This window comes from Trematomus bernacchii, unplaced genomic scaffold, assembly GCF_902827165.1.
Source record: "Trematomus bernacchii unplaced genomic scaffold, fTreBer1.1, whole genome shotgun sequence".
NCBI classification, from domain to species: domain Eukaryota; kingdom Metazoa; phylum Chordata; class Actinopteri; order Perciformes; family Nototheniidae; genus Trematomus; species Trematomus bernacchii.
The window spans coordinates 21,013,950-21,036,517 of NW_022987564.1; the positions used below are offsets into that span (position 1 = coordinate 21,013,950).

The 22,568-nt window shown below is 40.1% G+C and overlaps 1 protein-coding gene across 2 annotated transcripts in view; it reads right to left on the bottom strand.

Annotated features, from left to right (window-relative positions):
- The window catches only part of LOC117477537 (venom phosphodiesterase 1), a 65,906-nt gene that overhangs the window by 39,782 nt on the left and 3,556 nt on the right, over positions 1-22,568 (bottom strand). For both annotated transcript variants that reach the window (XM_034124214.1, XM_034124215.1), the window contains exons 3-8: positions 21,388-21,528; positions 19,369-19,494; positions 18,756-18,816; positions 18,543-18,640; positions 16,673-16,752; positions 2,651-2,770 (exon numbers count right to left, since the gene is read on the bottom strand). In XM_034124214.1, coding sequence (XP_033980105.1) covers positions 2,651-2,770; positions 16,673-16,752; positions 18,543-18,640; positions 18,756-18,816; positions 19,369-19,494; positions 21,388-21,528 — 626 coding nt within the window. The remainder of the gene's footprint in view (positions 1-2,650; positions 2,771-16,672; positions 16,753-18,542; positions 18,641-18,755; positions 18,817-19,368; positions 19,495-21,387; positions 21,529-22,568) is intronic.

Below are 22,568 nucleotides of genomic sequence, written 5' to 3' on the forward strand. Positions count from 1 at the left end.
TTAGGGTTAAAAGGTTCTAAGGCTTGGGATGCAGATGATTTAGACACCAACTTTATAAAGACAAATATTGACGGTCTAATAAAACCAATTAGTATGCTAGTAAATCAATCTATTAGCACGAGGGAAGTTCCATCATCCTGGAAGGTGGCCACGGTGACACCGATTTTTTAATCTGGGGATAAGGCAATGATGTTCAATTACAGACTAATCAGCATCCTCCCCTGTGTCTCTAAGATAGCTGAGAAATGGGTGTCAAAACTAATCACCAAACATTTAGATAAAGGTTTCGCTCCACTCCACCCAATGCAGTTTGGTTTTCATGCTCACCACTCCACTGAGACAGCTAACTGTGTCTTTGTGGAAAAGGTTAAATCTATGTTGGACACGAGCCCATATGTAGGTGCTGTCTTCCTTGATCTCAGGAAGGCTTTTGACACTGTTGACCACCAAGTGCTCCTTACAAAGCTGACGTATTTCAATTTTTCGGCAGATTCAATACAATGGGTTAAGTCTTACTTATCGAACAGAAAACAGTGTGTTTTGGTCAACGGTACCAAATCCCCCTACCTTGTCAACCCTGTTGGGGTTCCACAAGGTTCCATTCTTGGACCATTACTGTTTTCTCTGTACATGAATGACTTGCCTAATGTATGTCCTGAGTTGAATGTACAAATGTATGCCGATGATGCGGTCATCTTTGTACACGGGAAAAATACTGAAATAATCACATCCTGTCTCTCAAATGCTTTGGACAAGGTTCAACACTGGCTGAACAACATTTGCTTACAGTTAAATGCAAAAAAACAGTATGCATAATGTTCAGTAAACGACCAGTCAAAATCGAAGGATCCAATGTGTTTTTAAACGGAGCAGAATTAGAACTAGTCCCCCACTTCAAGTATCTTGGAGTCATACTCAAACTTGACTTTTAAGAAACATATCAAGAAAGTATCCAATACCGTTAAATTCAACTTGCAAAATGTTAAACAAATCAGACCTTTCTTAACTGTCAATGCTGGAAAGTCATACCTCCACTGTATGATTCTATCCCACATTAAATACTGTCTGACAAACTGGTCGTTTGCTTGTGCCACAAACCTGAAACCCATAGAACAGCTGTACAAGAGAGCTATCAAGGTGTTTGACAGAAAGCCACATCCATACCACCACTGTACCATCCTTGAGAAACACAATATCTTGAGTTTTGACAATTTTAAGTCTTTTTAAAGTATGTGTTTTTTTTATAAATGTTTACATGGACTGTTATGTTCATAAATGTTGTATGTGACGGAACTACGGATGGAAATTAGCTCAAAGCTAAAATCCGGCTCATTTACATTTCAAAGCATTATTTTGTTTAAAATGTTCATTAATGTGCATTGTCCCTTTTCAAATAAACGATTAAATGAAAATGAAACTATGTTATCAAAAACATCTTAAGAAGGTTATCAAAAACATTTTAAGAAAGTTATCACCAAACATTTTAAGAATGTTTTTAGAGAACGTTATCTTACCTTTCAGAAGAACATTCTGGGAACCAAAATAAAACTTCCCACTGAAAACATTCCTAGAACAATGAATGTTAACATTCTCAGAATGCTTTTAGAACCAAAAATGTCTAGCTGGGAACTCACACATGCCAACGCAAACATGCAATATCTGCTTACAGCTTATCATGAATTACGTGCTTGTTTGTTTTTTTCAAAAGGAAAATGTGGTGACATCAGATTTTTTTTCAAACAAATGCAACAACTTGTGTTTTATGACAACTTCTGCTCAATTATGTTTGTTGTAAAGCACTTTGGCACAAACCTGTTTTTTTAAAGAACTGTACAAATAAATCTGACGTTGACGATGACCGTGTTAATATTTTGCATCACAGGAACGTTTTATAAAAAATGAATAACCTCCTGAAAGCCTTTAAAAAACGTTCTGTCATCTCAGGCCTCAATAACATCCTTAAAACATTTTCTGAATGTTGCTTTGAAAATGTTCTTCTTTTGTTATCATGTAACATTGAGGTAATGTTTTATAAAAGAACATATGTAATGTGTTACCTCAACAATGTCCAAAAAACATCCTTAGAATGTTGCAGGCAAAATGTTCCACCTTTGTTAACATATCACATTAAAGGAACGTTTTATAAACAACTTTCTGTCATCTCAGGCCTCAATAACATCCTTAAAACATCCTCTGAATGTTGCAGATAAAACGTTAGTTAACCTTAAACCTTATAGGAACATTATTTAAAATGATAAACATCCTCAAAAGGTTCTTTGAACATCAGATTAAAACATTTTCTTTAAAACATTATTAGAACCTGTAGGTAACGTTAGCCAAAGTTGTGAGAACGCTCCCTGGGTATGCAATTGCCAAAACCTAAAATGGGATCATCACAGTTTAACTAATATATAACTAGTGTCATCTGAATTTTTAGAACTCTAAATGAAGTTCTGTGTGTACAAAAAAGACCCTAGTGCCATGACGGATTGGGGTTTAAATCTGTTATACTGTTTAAAGCTGTCTGTGGCTCTTTTTTCTGCTGTAACTACGTACATTTCCCCTCTGTGGGACTAATAAAGGTATTCTGATTCTGATTCTGATTCTGACGTTTGTGTAATTTTAACAAATCAAACATGACCAGACTCACAGGCTGTCCGAGGTACCAGGCGGGGTTGTCTTTCTCCGGACCGGACAGACTGAATGAGGCGCCAAACACCGGGTCGTACATAACGTTGTCAATCAGACCGTTGGACTCCGGATAGAGACCCTGAGGAAGAGAGGATTGAGAGAGAGAACAAGAGAAATTGGTTTTCAAATTCCATTGGTTGAAGCAATGCAGGGATATACTAGATTACTGTGACATCATCATACAACAAAGCCTTCTTTCAAGAACAGAAAGATGTTTCTTTCATCAGGAATTAACAACCAGCTCCCCATCTTTTTTACCTGAAGCCGGGAACCTATCCAGATCTGAAACCTAGATGGTTGTTCTGGACGACCAACTGTCCTTCAATGCTAACATCACTGCAACAACCTACTATTACAGATGCACTATCGACAACGTCAGGAGGATCCTACAGACCCAGAAGAAGACTCAGGTTCTGGTCTACCTGAGTACCAACTGATCCATTGACTGTGCTGTTATTTCATACATCCAGAACACGTTTAAACCACACTCCAGCACTATGCATCAGCCAATCTGATTGCTGCTCCTTCACTGCGAATAGAACCCAGGTAACCCTCAACAAAAACACATTTTTGCAGTACATGTTTTAAAAATGTCAGTCCAGTAAGGTCCTCTTTTTTCGTAAGAGGAAAATCTGTTTATCGTAGCCAAATCGCTCAACAGCAGCCAAGTTGGGCCTCATTTGTGTTAGAGGAGAGAAGGAGAGAAAAACAGAGGAGAGGATAGGAGTATGTGGGACAGTTCCTTGGACATAAACCTGTTTCTTTTTAAAACATATCTGTAAAAGTGTAAGTGTGAGATGAGTCATAATGTATATGTTGTATGGTTGAGTCAGCATGAGTGAGTGAATTATGTGTCAGTCTGTCTGGATTCTTAAACGATACACTGCCTGCCATTACCATAAAACGTGAGTGTGTGAATATACGAAAAAGAAGCAAGCTGTAAATGCTTACTACTAATGAGTAAAGCTTTTATTTTCCCACATGATTTTGGAAGCATTTTATTTTTTCTCTGAGGGAGTTCCTGAAATGCCTTCTGGATTGTCTGACAGCACTTTGAATTGCCTTGTGTTGAAAGGTGCTATATCAATAAACTTGCCTTGCCTTGCCTTGCCTTGCCTTGCCTTGCCTTGCCTTGCCTTGCCTTGCCTTGCCTTGCCTTGCCTTGCCTTGCCTTGACACAGCTTTGCAGCTTTGTCTGTGCATTTAGAGGAGGATTAAGAGGTGAGAAAAAAAATATCCCATAATGCATTTTGGTCATCACCCAGTGGGTTTTACTGGCCTGCTGCTATAAAGGCTGAAATACACCTCAAACTGCATGTTAAAACCATAGGTTAAAACTAACCGTTTGATTTTATTGTAATTACATGTTTAACAATGGATTGACAATAATTCATATGCCATGGTTTTCTATCAAAACATGTGCAAATTAGAAATAAATACAGAAGATAAATAAATACAGCTGAAGCAGATGTTTTTCATTAGTCATGTAGGGTTATGGTCATAATCTAAAGTTTGTGCCATTTCATCCAAAACCACCAAAGTTGGTTTGATTCATCCTTTTTGAGGAACAGGACCCTCTCACACCAACCAGTCTCACGGCATTTCGTGTTATAGTCACAACATTTAATCTATTGATTCGTGTTCACCATCACGATTTCCCCCTTTTTCTCGTGTCACACAGAACGATTTTAAAAGCAATGTATTTCTATTGGTAGCATGTTTCGTGCCTGCAACACGTCTTTTTTTCCGGTCGGGTCTTGGAAGACCGGAAGCTGTGTGGTTCATAAAAACATTTTCTTACTCAATATCAAGCCACAATTATTGTTTTTATTTTAAATCGTATAATGTCGGACTTTTTTTGCCGTCCGCGAGGAAAATAAATGGGGCTCAGAGCCTCAGAATACTGAAATCTGTATTTTTTAAATCTTTTTTTCCTTCTAATTTGTTATTCTTTTCTAAATAACACACTATTATTTACTCAACAATAACACACAATTATCCTTGTTTTTATTTATTTGTTGAATTCTATAATCTCTGGCTTTTTTGGCGTCCGTCAGGAAGTGAATTTCAAAATAAAATAACCGGAAACAGACGTAGGCCTATATGGGACATTTCGAGCATCATTGCGATACACACCCACTGAACTGATTACCCAAGATCCTCAGCTATGGTTTAAGCTCGGTGATTGGATGTTTTAGCCGCAATGCACGTTGGGATATGGTGTTAATGCGATATGAAATCCGAAAAACATTTCGGATTTTAGGATGGCCGAAGACACTACACTACCCATAATCCTCAGCCATCGTTTGGGACTACAGTCCCCGTGATTAATCTTCAAGCTCTGGGATTGGATGTTGGAGTGGCAGTGCACCAAGGTTAAGCCGAGCGTCAAACAGCTCATTGAAATGGAACGAAACAACGGCAGACTATCCAAAACTGGACTTGAACGGGACCAGTAAAACTTGGGTCGCAGGTTCCTCAACAGTGCATTACAAGACATCTATCAATATGTGTGTATACCTCCACCATAAAACTGTCATATTCTGCACATTTCTTATACTATCTAAATACCTCTTATAAGAGTATAATTCATATGTATAATATCAGTTAAAATAAGTGCTTCAACATAGTTAACATTGCAGTAAAGCAATATATTAGACGTTAAGTACTTTGTCAGGCTTAATATTTATCTGTAGATACCCCCAAAGCTTTTTTCTTATTTAAAAGAAGACCTTAACCTAAAGTATTCTTTAATGTTTAAATAAAGGTTAATTAGTTTGTCTGTTTTGCACATCCTCCAATTAATATCTTTTTACATCCGGCACTTAACTGTTTTATTGTAGAGTTCACTTACAGTATCTTCTTGATTTTTTATATTCTATATTTCTATCATTGACCTTCTACTTTCCCCCTATGAAAGTATGTACTCTTAATATTTTTTTCATGGTTCGCAACATGCAAGCCGACCGCACCTACTCTGCCATACAATATAGCAGAGAGGAACTTCTTCAATTGCGAAACTTCGTGGACAATAATAACCCTCCGACAGACAATGGAGATTCACCATGGCTACCTGTTGCTATTCTACCTGAGAGACGCAAGAAGAAGACCAAGCGAGGGTGCCGGGCCGGGCTGCTGGTCAGACTGAGGAAACGAGAGAATCGACCCCCTCTTCCGAGTATTCTTCTGGCTAATGTTCAATCCATTGAAAATAAGCTAGATGAACTCAGAAGTCGGATTGCTTTTCAACGGGACATTAAGAACTGTAACGTGTTAATTCTCACTGAGACTTGGCTCAACCCCGCTATCCCGGACTCCGCCATTGTTCCTGACGGATTCACTATTTTTCATCAGGACCGGACTGCTAACTCGGGGAAAAGTAAGGGAGGCGGTGTGTGTGTAATGACTAATAACAACTGGTGCTCAGATGTGAAGATTATTTCTTCGGACTGTTCCGCTCATCTAGAGCACCTCATGATCTCATGCCAGGCTTTTCACCTGCCGAGGGAATTCACATCTGTTGTGATAACAGCAGTGTATATCCCGCCGCAGTCGCTCGCCGACAACAACACGGCACTCGATCAGCTGTTTGGTATTATTGATAAGACCGAGACTTCACGGCCAGATGCGGCGTTCGTTGTGGCCGGAGATTTCAACACCGCCAACATGAAGAAGGTCTTGCCAAAATATTATCAACACATCAGCTGCCCGACGCGCGGGGGAAACATACTGGACCATGTTTATTCCCCTTTTTGACATGGATATAAGGCTCTCCCTCGCCCTCCCTTCGGCAAATCAGACCACATCTCTCTGCTGCTGCTGCCTGCTTACAAGCAGAAACTTAAAAGGGACAGACCGTGTAACAAGGACAGTACAGCGATGGAGCGAGGAGTCAGATTCAACACTGCAGGATTGCTTTGCATCTACGGATTGGAGTGTGTTTGAGGACAATAACATCAACACACACACGTGTCATCTGCTACATTGGGAAATGCATCGATGACGTGGTACCGAAGGTTTCTGTACGAACATTCCCAAATCAAAAGCCCTGGATAAACGGCGAGGTGCGCGGCAAGCTGAAAGCGCGCACTATCGCGCACAGAGCTGGAGATTTGGAGGAGTACAGGAAATCTAGGTATGATCTCCGGAGAGCAATTAGCAATGCAAAGAGACAGTACAAAGAGAAGGTGGAATCTGACTTCAAAGGCTGTAACACCAGGAACATGTGGGCGGGACTAAGAACAATGACAGACTACAAAGGAGCAGCGGGGGGTGCTGCGGGAGTGTCTGCGTGCGCATCTCTCCCAGATAAGCTGAACAGTTTTTTTTGCACGCTTTGAGAGCAGCCGGGCTGTGGAGGTACAGAGGGTCCAGGAGCCAGAGCCCTGCCCTTTTGTTTTAAACAGGGCAGATGTGTGTAAATCCTTTTAAAGGGTTAACCCACACAAGGCTCCTGGACCTGATGGCATCCCTGGCCGTGTTCTCAGGGTGTGTGCAGTTCAGCTGGCAGAGGTGTTCTCAGACATCTTCAACAGGTCCCTGCTGCAGTCTGTAGTCCCCACATGTCTTAACCTCTTAAGCACGGCAGTCCCCCCATTGGACCCCTCCCACCGTTTTGTTTTTTCGGGATAATGTCTCAGGGCTTCTTAACATTTATGAAACTATTAATGTGTAGCACCAGATTAACGGGAAGAATCTCAGCTAACTGAAGATATGAACCATTTTTACCAAAACAAAACACAAGTCTCATAAGAAGCGTCTAAATGACCCCTGAGCGAAAAAAATGGTCTTCTTTGAAGAGGTGCTAGATTACTATCTCCTGTGAGATATCCATTCTGGCACTCTGTCGTGGCACTCTGAACACTGGCTGAAGGGTTCCCTCGAGCAAGCTTCTGGCCTCCAGAGTCCAGAAGGCAAACCTTTGGCCATGCCTTTGAAACAATAAGAACAAGATGTAATCTAAAGTATTGCATAGGGAAAGGCTAAGGCATTGGTGCACAATTGATATGCATTAATAATCTCAACAGATATTGCCATCCAGAGTCTTACAGCTCTTGTTACTGATGGTCTACTGATCTGTAGATGGTTAACCTAATATAACTAACAGATGTTCTATTGCTACTGAGTTTGTTGAGAGATTGTAGATAATCTACAAGTGACCCTCAAAATAAAGTGTTACTGAAATTAAAACACACATATTGTTAAGGGCTTTCATACCCTTGTATTTCAAAACGCTCCATGAGAATAATAATAACTGACTAAAACACCTCATGCAATATTGCAAAACATGTCAGAATTATGAGACTGTCTGATAAACAGTAAACTAAACAGGCAGTCAGCACAGTTAAGATTATTTACAATGAATTCAAATAGTAATACAATGACTATTGAAGAAGCATTTACACTGAAGACAGAACTTAGGCTACTGCTGATTGAATTGTTGCTTTTGTCATCCTTTGAAGTTTAATTAATTAGCTGACTATAATTAATGATCAGAGTTGGGAAGTTTACTTTTTTTAAATGTAGTAGGTTACAGATGACTAATTACCCTGTTAAAAATGTAATAAGTAATGTAACTGACTATGTAACTATTTGTATTGATATTCTAATGTTAATTATGGTTATTTTATGTTTTTTGTGAGTCACTTTGGATAAAAGCCTCTGCTAAATAACATAACCATAACATACGGTTTCATTAAACAAATAAACAAAAAGGCTAACAGTTGGTTTTGCAGCGAGTCATCATCATAGGCTAACAGATGACATTTAGCACGTGTTGCTTGTATTGCTGTCCAATTGAATACACCAGAATAGTTGTTAACTTTAAACTAACAACATGATTCACATTACTGACACTCTTACTGTAATTAGTGATTAAATCAACAATTAATGTAGGACACCTAGTTGGGCTTGCCAAAATCACGCTACAGTTTCATTAAACAAATAATCAAATATGCTAACGAAACTAATGCTTTTGCTAATGTTATGGTTATGTTATTTAGCAGAGGCTTTTATCCAAAGTGACTCACAAAAAACATAAAATAACCATAATTAACATTAGAATATCAATACAAATAGTTACATAGTCAGTTACATTACTTATTACATTTTTAACAGGGTAATTAGTCATCTGTAACCTACTACATTTAAAAAAAGTAAACTTCCCAACTCTGATCATTAATTATAGTCAGCTAATTAATTAAACTTCAAAGGATCACAAAAGCAACAATTAAATCAGCAGTAGCCTAAGTTCTGTCTTCAGTGTAAATGCTTCTTTAATAGTCATTGTATTACTATTTGAATTCATTGTAAATAATCTTAACTGTGCTGACTGCCTGTTTACTGTTAATCAGACAGTCTCATAATTCTGACATGTTTTGCAATATTGCATGAGGTGTTTTAGTCAGTTATTATTATTCTCATGGAGCGTTTTGAAATACAAGGGTATGAAAGCCCTTAACAATATGTGTGTTTTAATTTCAGTAACACTTTATTTTGAGGGTCACTTGACTCAGTAGCAATAGAACATCTGTTAGTTATATTAGGTTAACCATCTACAGATCAGTAGACCATCAGTAACAAGAGCTGTAAGACTCTGGATGGCAATATCTGTTGAGATTATTAATGCATATCAATTGTGCACCAATGCCTTAGCCTTTCTCTATGCAATACTTTAGATTACATATTGTTCTTATTGTTTCAAAGGCATGGCCAAAGGTTTGCCTTCTGGACTCTGGAGGCCAGAAGCTTGCTCGAGGGAACCCTTCAGCCAGTGTTCAGAGTGCCACGACAGAGTGCCAGAATGGATATCTCCCAGGAGAAGGTGGTCAACAGCAGACCAACAGCAGATTGAAGAATCCACAGTGTGGAAATTGTGCCCAATAAATGTATTCTGCACTGAAATGTTTTGGTGTGTATATAACTTTCCCTCGATTCCATTGGCTCTAGCGGTTATAAAGAGATTTCATTCATCAAAATTGAGCAAGGGGGGCCAGAGATAGGTCAAATCCACCCAAATGACCCCAGAAGTGTTTTTTTTTTGGCTAAATCTCTCTAAAAAGGTCAAATTTCACTTGTTTTGCATCAATCTTAATACAGGGTACTTATTATATGTTGTACTTTGGATTCCTAAAGCTTTTTGTCTACTAACCCATCATCCAAGGGTAGTTTTCACTATAAGTAAAAAAGAATTTTTGGACGGACACTATAATTTACAGTTTTTTACTATGTAAAATCTGAATTGTCTTTAAAATAAAAAACATCTATATTGATTCTGACTTTTTTACATCCAACTCACAGGTTTATCATTACTTTGAGAATAAAGATTATTAATTTAACCCTTTTAGAAGGGAAGATATGGTCATTTGTTCTGGGAATGTCATTTTCGAGCCTGAGACCTGAAAAACAGGCTCAGGGCTTAAGAGGTTAAACACTCCACCATCGTTCCTGTCCCCAAAAAGACAATAATCACCTGCCCCAACGACTACCGCCCAGTAGCACTCACCTCCACCATAATGAAGTGCTTTGAGCGGTTAGTCAAAACCTTCATCACCTCCTCCCTCCCTGACTCTCTGGACCCCCTGCAGTTTGCCTACAGAGCAAACAGGTCCACAGACGACGCCATAGCCTTCACCATCCACACTGCCCTCTCACACCTGGACCCGAAGAACAGGAACACATATGTGAGAATGCTGTTCATTGACTACAGTTCAGCATTCAATACCATTGTGCCCTCCAAGCTGGCCATCAAGCTCAGAGAGCTCGGGCTCAACAGCGCCCTCTGTGACTGGATCCTGAACTTCCTGACGGGCAGACCCCAGGCAGTGCGGGTGGGAAACATCACATCCTCCACCCTGATTCTCAACACCGGAGCCCCTCAAGGCTGCGTGCTCAGCCCTCTCCTCTACTCCCTGTTCACTCACGACTGCGTGGCCACACACAGCTCCAACACCATCGTGAAGTTTGCTGATGACACGACCGTCATCGGCCAGATCACCGACGGCGACGAGACGGCATACAGAGAGGAGGTCGAAAACCTGACATCTTGGTGCCAGGATAACAACCTCCATCTCAACATCAGCAAAACAAAGGAGCTGATTGTGGATTACAGGAAGCAGCAGGGAGAGGGACACGCCCCCATCGCCATCAATGGGACTACGGTGGAGAGAGTCAGCAGCTTCAGGTTCCTTGGGGTCCACATCACTGAGGACCTGACATGGACTCTTCACACCACCACCATCACCAAGAAAGCTCGACAGCGGCTCTTCTTCCTCCGCAGGCTGAGGAGGTTCAAAATGGATTCCAGGATACTCTCTATGGTGCACCTGTAGAAGTTGCAGAGTATCCTGGAATCCATTTTGAACCTCCTCAGCCTGCGTAGGAAGAAGAGCCGCTGTCGAGCTTTCTTGGTGATGGTGGTGGTGTGAAGAGTCCATGTCAGGTCCTCAGTGATGTGGACCCCAAGGAACCTGAACTGGCTGCATCACGGCCTGGTAAGGCAGCTGCACCGACCTCAATCGTAAGGCTTTACAGAGGGTGGTGAAAACTGCACAGCACATCACCAGGACGGAGCTGCCATCCATGGAGGACCTTTACTCCCAGCGGCTCAGGAAGAAATCCCTACGGATTATCAAAGACCCCCATCACCCCAGCCACAAACTGTTCTTTCTGTTGCCGTCTGGCAGGCGTTACCGCAGCATCCTGGCAAATACAAAAAGATTCGGAGACAGTTTCTTCCCGCAGTGAGACTGTTAAAGCTCCCATGTCATGCTTTTCCGGTTATTACCCGTCCCCTTGTGTGTTATGAAGGTTTTTATGCATGTAAACGGTGTGCAGAGTCAAAACCCTCAAAGTACACCCTGTGGCGAGTAAAACTCTAACACAGAAAATACCTCCCCAAAACGCCTCGTTGGAGATACGTCACTGCCCATTTGATTCTTCCGGGTACCGCCTGATGTCATGCGGTACCCGGAACGAAATGGACCAATCCCGAAGAGCTATGGCCACACCAGCAGCGGCGTGTTCCTCCTCCAGAGGTTCGAAGAACCGGCATTTCACAGACGAAAGCTTCCAAAACATTGCCCAGTTTGAGGCCGGATATGCACAGCTTGTTTGGACCGTTTGGAGCAGGGGAAGATCTGGGTATACAACCTGTAAGTTTGCATTGTTATTTGTGTATTTATCAAACAAGACTGTTTAAATGTGTAAACTGTGTTGGACTGCTAAGCCATTGACACAGTGCTAACTGTGCTAACTAAGTTGCTAGAGTTTCCATATATCAACTCTAATATCAGCAGATGGCCTTGCATACATGTATCTCATAGCAGGAGAATGTCTGCATTCACACACACGGAATACTCATACAGTATACTGTACTGTGATTTACCGTACATTGTGACCGTACATATACTGCATGTAGCTAACGAGGCTAGCTGTATGCTAGCGCAAAACAATGTATTCATGCAAGTTACATCGTATGGTAGCAGAATACCCGTATACGATTGCAATTATAAACACGTTATTGCTAGCCTAATATGAACCACTAGCTTTTGTTCATAGTAGTTTTATTACACTGCATTATAGTTGCCTTTCCTCCAAGCTAACGTTCATATCGTGTTAGCTACCAAGGTAAACAAAGCTAGGTTAGCATATTAGCAGGCAAGCTGTTCATTACACAACTACTACTAACGAATCTAAAACAACTAAGTTTCTCTAATATTTTGTGATTTGCATTTGATTTCGTCCAGCCAGATCCTGGCGGACAATCCATGACGTGCTAAAAGGCACTTCTACTACTACTGAGGCGTCGTGCTAAAAGGCACCGCACCGACTGTGCGCAGGCAAGATGCGAGGAGGAGGAATGGATGATATACCGTGTATATATGTATATTTATGTTCATTTTGTACATTTCTAAAAATAAAGTTTAATGGAAATACTTAGTAGGCCTATCCTTTCTTCCCTGAATTCATATATAGCAAACCATGATTTGATTTCTCATCAAACAGTAGTAGTTTATAACGGGTAAAAATAACTTACTCTTTGTTATGAGCGGCTCGTAGGCCACAAAGACAAGGAGACATACACGAGTTTACAAAACCACGGCACATTTATTGTGGTAAATGCAGAGATAGGTGGTTGAGAGGATCGCAGAGTTAGTCTTCCTGCAGCCGCTTTGGAGAGAGACTGGGGCCGTAGTGTCCGGAGGTGTCCGTGATCGTGCTGATTAGCCTCTTCAGCTCCACCCCATCGTAAGACAAAGGCCCTGGGGCCGTCACACTCTTCTATAACAACAGTTAAAAATATATATGTATATAAAATATACGGCTGTGCCGACGCCATGATAAGACTGATGTTACGCTGAGAGCAGCCGGGAAAAGCACTGTCAGACATGGGCGCAGCCTCTCTGGTGGTTGACTAATCAGAACGAGTGGCCGAGCTGACCAATCGGAGCACACTAGGCTCACAGGGAGGGGGGGTCAAGAGCTCCAACGAGTCGTTTAGTGGAGAAAGTGAATACTGCTGAATACACATGCTTGACAGAGATGCTGTATGCGAAACCAATGTGAGTTTGGAAAATTGCACAGTATAAATCTATTTTAGTATACCTCAACAATGTAATTATGATCAGTGGAAATGGCCATGACATGGGCCCTTTAAACAATTGAACTGCTGAAACAATTTCAAAACATTCATCTTCTACTTAGTAATATATATCTACTATCTAATATATATCATTCCAATAACTTGTATATAGACTCGTACTGCACTATTCCACATACTCACTTTATTTTAGAACTATTTTTCTTTTTGTATTGCTTTTACTATCTGTATTATTATTATGTTGCATTGTTGGAGAAGCCTGTGACATAAGATTTTCAATGACATAATTACTCTGTAGCTATGTCAGTTTGACAATAAAGAACCTTGAACCTTGAAACTTGAGTTCTTCCAGTTTGTCTAGAAGTCTTCTAATCAGGGCTCTATAAATAAATAACTACGGCAGATGTGTAATATTGAATGCAGCCGAACCGTATATTACAATGCCGTTATGTGATGACTTTCAAAGAGAAAAGCAAGCACACTCGGATTAAAGTATTATTTTATTTTTTATTTTAATGTTTTTCGGATTTCATATCGCATTAACACCATATACCAACGTGCATTGCGGCTAAACAATCCAATCACCGAGCTTAAACCATAGCTGAGGATCTTGGGTAATCAGTTCAGTGGGTGTGTATCTGTTCCTGGTAGTGATGGGAATTCCGGCTCTTCTTGGTCAGCCGGATCATTTGGCTCGGCTCACCAAGAAGAGCCGGCTCTTTCGGCTCCCAAACGGCTCTTCAGTTTACCACATATTATACCTTTTATAATTCAATCAAATGTAGCCCTGTTTTGACTAATGATTTATATGTGTACACATATCACTTAAATTATTCAATACATCCTTTGTACTGAAGTATTCAAAAGTAAAAATTACATGTTTAATATCAATTATTTGCTGCATGTGGCCAATTGTTTTCATTGCATTTACAGACCCTTGTATCTCTCTGATACCACCCAATGAATGCACAGACTTGCTTGTAGAACCACGCTACACAAAGCAGATAGCAACACCTATAAAAACTTAAGCATAGACATTTAAAAAAAGGGGCTACTGTATCGACATTTTAAAATTATATTTAAAGAAAAGGCCCTGACAAAACAGCAGGGCTCTATTTCAGTATTAACTATAGAAAAAAAGACAGCAACAGCTGACATCAAATCTTTGCTGAGCCCAAGGATAATCATAAATAAATAACATAGTGAAAATAAATATATTGCAATGCTCAGTACAGCAGCATCCAACCGTCTCTAATCATAAAAAAACATAATACAAATAAATGTATTGCAATGCTCAAAACAGCAGCATCCAACAGTCTCTAATCCTTGGATATGACATGCCATTGCATGCATGCACGGAGCAGCTGTAGCGCGGAGATCATCATATCATTCTGTCTTGTATTACTTAACAAAAAATAACAAAAACAAAAAAACGGCTCGTTCGCGGGCGCGAGCCGGCTCCCGTCGTTCACTTAAAAGAGCTCGTTCGCGACCGACACATCACTAGTTCCTGGTTATTTTATTTTGAAATTCAGTTCCTGACGGACGCCAAAAAAAGCCAGAGATTATAGAATTAAACAAATAAATAAAAACAAGGATAATTGTGTGCTATTGTTGAGTAAATAACAGTGTTTTATTTAGAAAAGAATAACAAATTAGAAGGAAAAAAAGATTTAAAAAATACAGATTTCAGTATTCTGAGGCTCTAAAAACAATAATCGTGGCTTGATATTGAGTAAGAAACATTTTTTATGGACCACACAGCTTCCGGTCTTCCAAGACCCGACCGGACAAAAATATGTGTTGCAGGCACGAAACACACTACCAATGCCTGTTACCATCTCACTGTATGTCACCAATGTAATGTTTGTAGATCCCTTTATTACATTTATCCTCGCCATCCATAGTCTCTAAATAACTTATTTCACGTATATATGATATTTAGGCTCGCTGGTCTCATCGTACAACGGCAATGAGAAAAGCACCAGGAGAGGCAGCCATAACCTCTGCCGCACTGAAGGGGGCGCACGTGAGCCCACAGGTTCTTGTTGCTACTGTAATTCTACGCAGAGACGGTAGATGCAAACAACAAACTAGACTTTTGAAACTACAGGAAGATAAGGAGGACTTTTACAAAAAAGTAATAGAGATTGTTGTCCAGAAGGATAGCATGGACTTCATCTTCAAGTCAAGGTAAGACCACAATTGTAATGAACATGGGATCTTACTAAGAAAGAACAATCCAATATTTAGATTTTGGGTATCCTTTTGTTGAACGATCTGTTTAAAATGAATCATAGCATCAGACTAAAAAAGCTTTTGAAAATAACAGAATATTTCGATTAAGGTCAAAATATAATATTTGTAAATCTGACTCTGAAAGAGTCAGTGCCTCACCAGCCATGAACCTCACCGCACGTCACTGCTCAATATGCACACACATTACATTTGAAATTGATGAGAGAAAGAAGACATGAATGCTGGATGATTCATAGGGTATAGATAAATCAATCCTTACAGACAAAAAAGAGATCATAAAGTCCAGCTGTGTCCCTGTTGTCTGCTGACTCACATTGTGTTCTAAAATGACATGTGATTCTAACACAGCTGTACTGGCTTCGTTCTCTCATCCATCCAACATTGAAGAAGATCATCCAAGAAGCTTCATTAAAGCTCAGGAATGATTCAGAGACCAAATAACACTTGTTTGACTAAAAGTTTGTGAAGTGAGGTAATAGCAGAGGAGTTTTGAATCTAACATAAAGAAAGACCTGCACATTTGTATTTACATACATTGCTTTTAAAATCATTCTGTGTGACACGAAAAAAAGGGGAAAATCTTGTTGGTGAACACGAATCAATAGATTAAATGTTGTGACTATAACACGAAATGCCGTGAGACTGGGTTGCTCACACACACTGTTGGCCACCGGGAGCCACTTATATTTAAAATGTATGTAATGTAATTCGATTTTAAATGTAGGCCGTTAAAGTTACTCCAGTTCTGAACTCAACTGAAAAATATAATAATACCCATGACTATAGTTAATATAATAAAAGGATGGTTTGTGAACTATAATACTTTAGTCATTAATCTTGCTTGGATTCCTTGGTTGTACACAGATGGTGCAGTGCTGCAACTGGATTGTCTTTTACAAACTATATACCCTCTTTTCACACCACCTGCTTATTCGCAGGATGCTTTGTGCAGAAAAAATGTAGCTTCACATACACAGTGAATGGGAGCAAATATTTTCCCCAATTTGCTTGCAAACACAAAAAATCGAAAAGTTTTTTTCTTCTAAATAGATAATTGCTAAATGCTTGTGCAAGCATATTCACATGTGTGTGTGTGTGCATGTGAGGGTCTTGTGTGTTTACCGTAACAATGGTGTAGTGATTGGGGAAGGTCTTGCTGGGGAACGCTGCCTGCATGTATGGAGCGGAGGTTCCACACTGCTCTGTGATAGAAGAACAGAAAATGAAACACATTAGCTTCTACCTGAGCGTCATGTTAAACTGGGAGCACTGTTTGGAAGAGATTTAAACCACTGAACCACTACAAAATAAGGGTGTGTGTCATCGCCCTACATGTAGGCAGGATGAACTCAATATCAGCGACGCAGTCAGGGGAGGCAGAGCCTCACCTGTCATACTCCAATGTAACGGAAAAACAATTAAAGAAAAACTAAATAATAATAATAATAAAATGTCTCCACTGATCTGTGTTGTAAATGTGATTTCTGTATGATTCCAATCGCTTCTTATAGTCAAAATCAGCTAATTTGCAGAGCTCCGCTAGGCTACATGGGAGCGATGAGGATTGAGGCAGGGACGAGCTCTGCCTCTCGTAAGCCCACAGTAACTGGCTGGAGCGCGGCCACTAATTTAGCGCGGCCACTTATTTTGTGAGCGCGCTCAAGCCAGTTACTGTGGGGTAAGGTGAGGCACAGATGAGCTCTGCCTCACCTCAGAATGCGTCACCCCACAGAAACTGGCTGGAAAGCGGGCCCTAAGCGCATGCCTGTTACCATCTCACTGTATGTCACCAATGTAATGTTTGTAGATCCCTTTATTACATTTATCCTCGCCATCCATAGTCTCTAAATAACTTATTTCACGTATATATGATATTTAGGCTCGCTGGTCTCATCGTACAACGGCAATGAGAAAAGCACCAGGAGAGGCAGCCATAACCTCTGCCGCACTGAAGGGGGCGCACGTGAGCCCACAGGTTCTTGTTGCTACTGTAATTCTACGCAGAGACGGTAGATGCAAACAACAAACTAGACTTTTGAAACTACAGGAAGATAAGGAGGACTTTTACAAAAAAGTAATAGAGATTGTTGTCCAGAAGGATAGCATGGACTTCATCTTCAAGTCAAGGTAAGACCACAATTGTAATGAACATGGGATCTTACTAAGAAAGAACAATCCAATATTTAGATTTTGGGTATCCTTTTGTTGAACGATCTGTTTAAAATGAATCATAGCATCAGACTAAAAAAGCTTTTGAAAATAACAGAATATTTCGATTAAGGTCAAAATATAATATTTGTAAATCTGACTCTGAAAGAGTCAGTGCCTCACCAGCCATGAACCTCACCGCACGTCACTGCTCAATATGCACACACATTACATTTGAAATTGATGAGAGAAAGAAGACATGAATGCTGGATGATTCATAGGGTATAGATAAATCAATCCTTACAGACAAAAAAGAGATCATAAAGTCCAGCTGTGTCCCTGTTGTCTGCTGACTCACATTGTGTTCTAAAATGACATGTGATTCTAACACAGCTGTACTGGCTTCGTTCTCTCATCCATCCAACATTGAAGAAGATCATCCAAGAAGCTTCATTAAAGCTCAGGAATGATTCAGAGACCAAATAACACTTGTTTGACTAAAAGTTTGTGAAGTGAGGTAATAGCAGAGGAGTTTTGAATCTAACATAAAGAAAGACCTGCACATTTGTATTTATCAGTGAAGTTATTAACTGAAAGTCAAAATTGAAGGTCGCTTGAGAGGAAGCAAAATAAAAATGTAATAAAAAACTGAATTCAGAATGGAAGAAAAAGGAGATTCTCTAACAGAAATGCAAATTCAGTGCTAGTTGCATTCCTTAACAAGAACCCGTAAAGGAAAAGGGTGTTTTAGAGGTTATGTGCATAGGAGCTAATACAGTTTCATTATATTTCTCCTGCCCGGACGACATGAACATTTAAGTAGGGTATTGTGGTTTAAACGTACTGAGCTTGTCCAGAACAGGGATGAGAGCGGCCCATGTCTGCAGGTAGTCGGCCCGCAGGCCATCCAGAGAGACGAGGAGCAGGGGCTGCTGCCTAAAGCTTGTAGGGGGGGAGAAGATAATATACAGGTCGTTTCAATAAAGGCAGGTTTGAGAAGTTGATTATTGATCTTTTTCCACCACAACAGGTGAAGCTGACTGAATGACATTCTTACCCGGCTGGACATGAAGGAGCTGAGAGGTCTGCACAGGGGTCCTCCACCCACTCTGTGTCTCCTACAGGGGGGGGGCATACTGTGTTAACAGGGCAGTTCAGGACCTAACCATTACATTAAAGGTACACATGTACACTGACTGTCAAACATTTTAACATCAGATGTTTTTTTCAATGTGGTCTTAGCATTTTATTAATTTCAATTTAGCTGGGAAAGGTTATGTGAAAGTGGCTCTGCTACATTTAAAAGTGTTGAATCAGAGACATGAATCAGGCTGTATATGCCAATGGAAAATAATCTCCCGATCTTTCCTGATAGCTCCTTTCAAAATATAAACGGTGGTCTATAGTCATAAGAGGCACTGAGGCAAACAATGTCTTTCAGGACCTTACATCAGCATTGAAATCAGACAAACACATACCAGTCTCCTTATATCTCTTCCAACATTTGAGAGCCCATTTCTAATCTGATCTGAGTCATCTACAACTAAATTAGCAAGCAACTGTTACCCCAGATAACCTTGTTGTTACACCTACATTATTAATTATCTTAACAGCTTTTGTCTTTACTTATCCTCTTTCATGTTATTCTATGTCCTTGTTTTAATTATTACCATGGCAGACATGTTTGAAGTTGGTGCAGCAGTCCCCTGCAGACAGACAGTCATCAGAGCAGTGACACCTGCTCTGCGTCAGCCTCTTCTCTCCACAGCGCAGCTTCGTGCACTCCCACTGCTGGGCTGAAGAGGAAAATGGAGTAAGTGCACCGCATCGCAAAAAAATGCAGATTTATTTATTGCATTACACAGCTTGGTTGAAAACTCGATTCCGATTGGTCAATATGAACATTCAGAGGTCTGCTATTACTCAATATCAGACTGTTGCTAAAGATGGAGTAATCAAGGACATTTGTGCAGTCATATCAATCCGCAAAAAGAAGTACGGCAAATATAATATCTGTCTGATACACTATAACATTATTTTTATATATTGGGGGTGCATGAAACTAAATGACAGCTGCACTGTCCCCATTAAAGAAAAGAAAAACACCAAGAGAACAAGAGAAGGAAAGAGGTTCAAAGACAGAGATATGGACGTCAGAGAAATCTGAAGAAGAAGACAGACAGGAAGTAAACACTAAAGGGAACAGCAGAAGAAGACAGACAGGATGTAAACACTAAAGGGAACAGTAGAAGAAGACAGACAGGAAGTAAACACTAAAGTGAACATCGGGGCTGCAGTCGAATAGTCGGAAAATCTGCTCCTATCGTCTTTCCCTATCCACTATTCCTTGACGTCTGTGTGAAATGTCACAGGGTTAAGGAATAGTGGATAGGAGAATTCTAAAGGATTTAGGAGAAGAGACTGCGGTGCTTTGAGAATCCGACTGCACTTTCACTATCCGACGTATTTATGATGCGCCAGCGGACGTCATAAATGTGCGTCTGCTGTGGGGAAACTACAGTTTTATATACAGCGGACTACATGGATGTTTAATAAGAACGGCGGACTACTTTAAACTCATATAGATACTTTGCACCGTGCTCTGATGGTGTTGTTTTATGCTTTATGAACGTGGACAACAGAGAAACAAATATTTTTCTTGACCAAGGCTGGAATTTGAATAAGTGAAACCTATGCTTGTCACCCTCCGGTCCACACGTATTAATCCACATTAATCCCAATATGTATGATTGTATGAAAAGATCTTAAAATAAATACAAATGTATTTATTATAAACGTGTTAGTCCTTAACATCTATCACTATGTATATCACCATTAAAACATATTTTAAAAGTTTAACAAACTCCACACAGCTGACTGAGCTGAGTAAACACTATGAAACGTTGACTTTATTTGATCATTTCAGTAGAAAAGTAACGTTCATATTTCTCCTTTTGATTATTATAGTGTTGAACGTTCAAAACAACAGTTACAGTACCACATAATTTGTAAAATGCTGAATAAGTACCGTAACTTTCATGATACGCATTTCTCGGTCATAATCGGTTGTTTCCGTGAACGGCCGAATGTTGTGTGACGGGAAATGCTGCGGCCGCAAGGCATTGTAGGGCAGCATTATCTCCTTTCCCTTCGTAAAGGAAGTTCCAGTGTTTCCTAAGCTAAAGGAGGTTATAAAGGAAGTTTCAAACCTCCTTTCCTATCATCTAGACTAGAGAATTCGAACGGCTCTTATCTTGGCAGCCACTGAGGTACTTCCGGGTTATTTCACTCCGTTAGGAAGGTTCCTAAGCTAAACTGACAATTTGACTGCAGCCCTGGAGAAGACAGACAGGAAGTAAACACTAAAGGGAACAACGGAAGAAGACAGGCAGGAAGTAAACACTAAAGGGAACAGCAGAAGATGACAGACAGGAAGTAAACACTAAAGGGAACAGCAGAACAAGACAGACAGGAAGTAAACACTAAAGGGAACAGCAGAAGAAGACAGACAGGAAGTAAACACTAAAGGGAACACGGTGTGGGCTCTGGCAGTGTTTACAGACTGGATAATGGAGGAGAAAATGTGAACAGACTTGGACAGTTACAGAAAACCTCGATCAGTGCTGCCGTCAGTTTAAGTTACGTTGCTTTCTGAAATGTTCATCATTTCAGAAAATGAAATCACTCACTTGGAACAGTGCAGCTGTCGTGGTAGTCGAAGCAGCAGCTCTTGCTGGATTCACAGTTCTGGTCACACCTGCAGCCGGGTACCTCGCTGTCGTAGGGCTCGTAGCAGCGCCCCCTGCAGGACGTCTGGGGGACGGCAGGAACTGGAAGACAGGACCCCACCTTTTGATACTGTAGCTGTGGCTTTTAAGAATGTAGAATATAGTTTGGAGTTTGGACATTGGTGGTTTTGCTGCCATTAAAACAATTTCACAATCATGACTTGAGAATATGTTAAGTGTTTTTTATTCTGGTTTGTAGCCAAGAGAAAGGCAATAAAGAGCCTGGTATTCATTGACGAATAACAGATGAACAGGAGTTTAGGACTTGGTTAGTTATTTCAAATGTGTAGCAATACTCAGCTTCCAGTTACTATACATGATATACCGCAGTCACATAATAGGATGTGTTTTTTTGTATAGGATTTTTATTTTATTTAACCTTTATTCAACCAGATAAAAAAGCATTGAGATAACATCTCATTTTCAATGCTGACCTGGCCAAGAAGGCAGCAACGTTACACATAACACATAACACAAACATATAAAATACAGAGAACATAACTAAGAAAACAAAAGACGAAAAAGCAGTCACTACATTGTGCACATTAGGACAGTAAGAAAGGTACACTACTTATTACTGCAAGAGCAGCTGGTGGTGAGGACTTCAGACAACTTCAATTTAAAACATGATATAGAGACAAGTGCCCTCAGTTTTAGGCTTGATTGAAGGTCATTCCAAGACCAAGGACCATAATGAAAAAGACTCCTTTTTCCACTCGTGGTTTTCTCTTACCTATGCCTTAGTACAAGACAATACATATTCAAGGAGTAAATAAAGGTTTCACGACCTTTGAAGGTCAACTGAGATCAACCGGTTTGTAATAAAAAGACAGGCAGGGCTTGAGCCGTCACGCATTAGAACAGTTATAAACTAGTCACACAATAATGGTTTTTATTGAGCTTAGAAAACTTTTTTTTTCACCTGCAACGTGCAACAACATAACAAATCTTATGTAGCTTGTATGCAATAAATTGTTTAAAAAAATCTAATTTCACTTACTGAATGAATTGAACTTTAAATTTAACTTGAGTTATGTGAGGTCGTTTTATTAGAAATGTTTGTCACTACATTAGTAAAATAA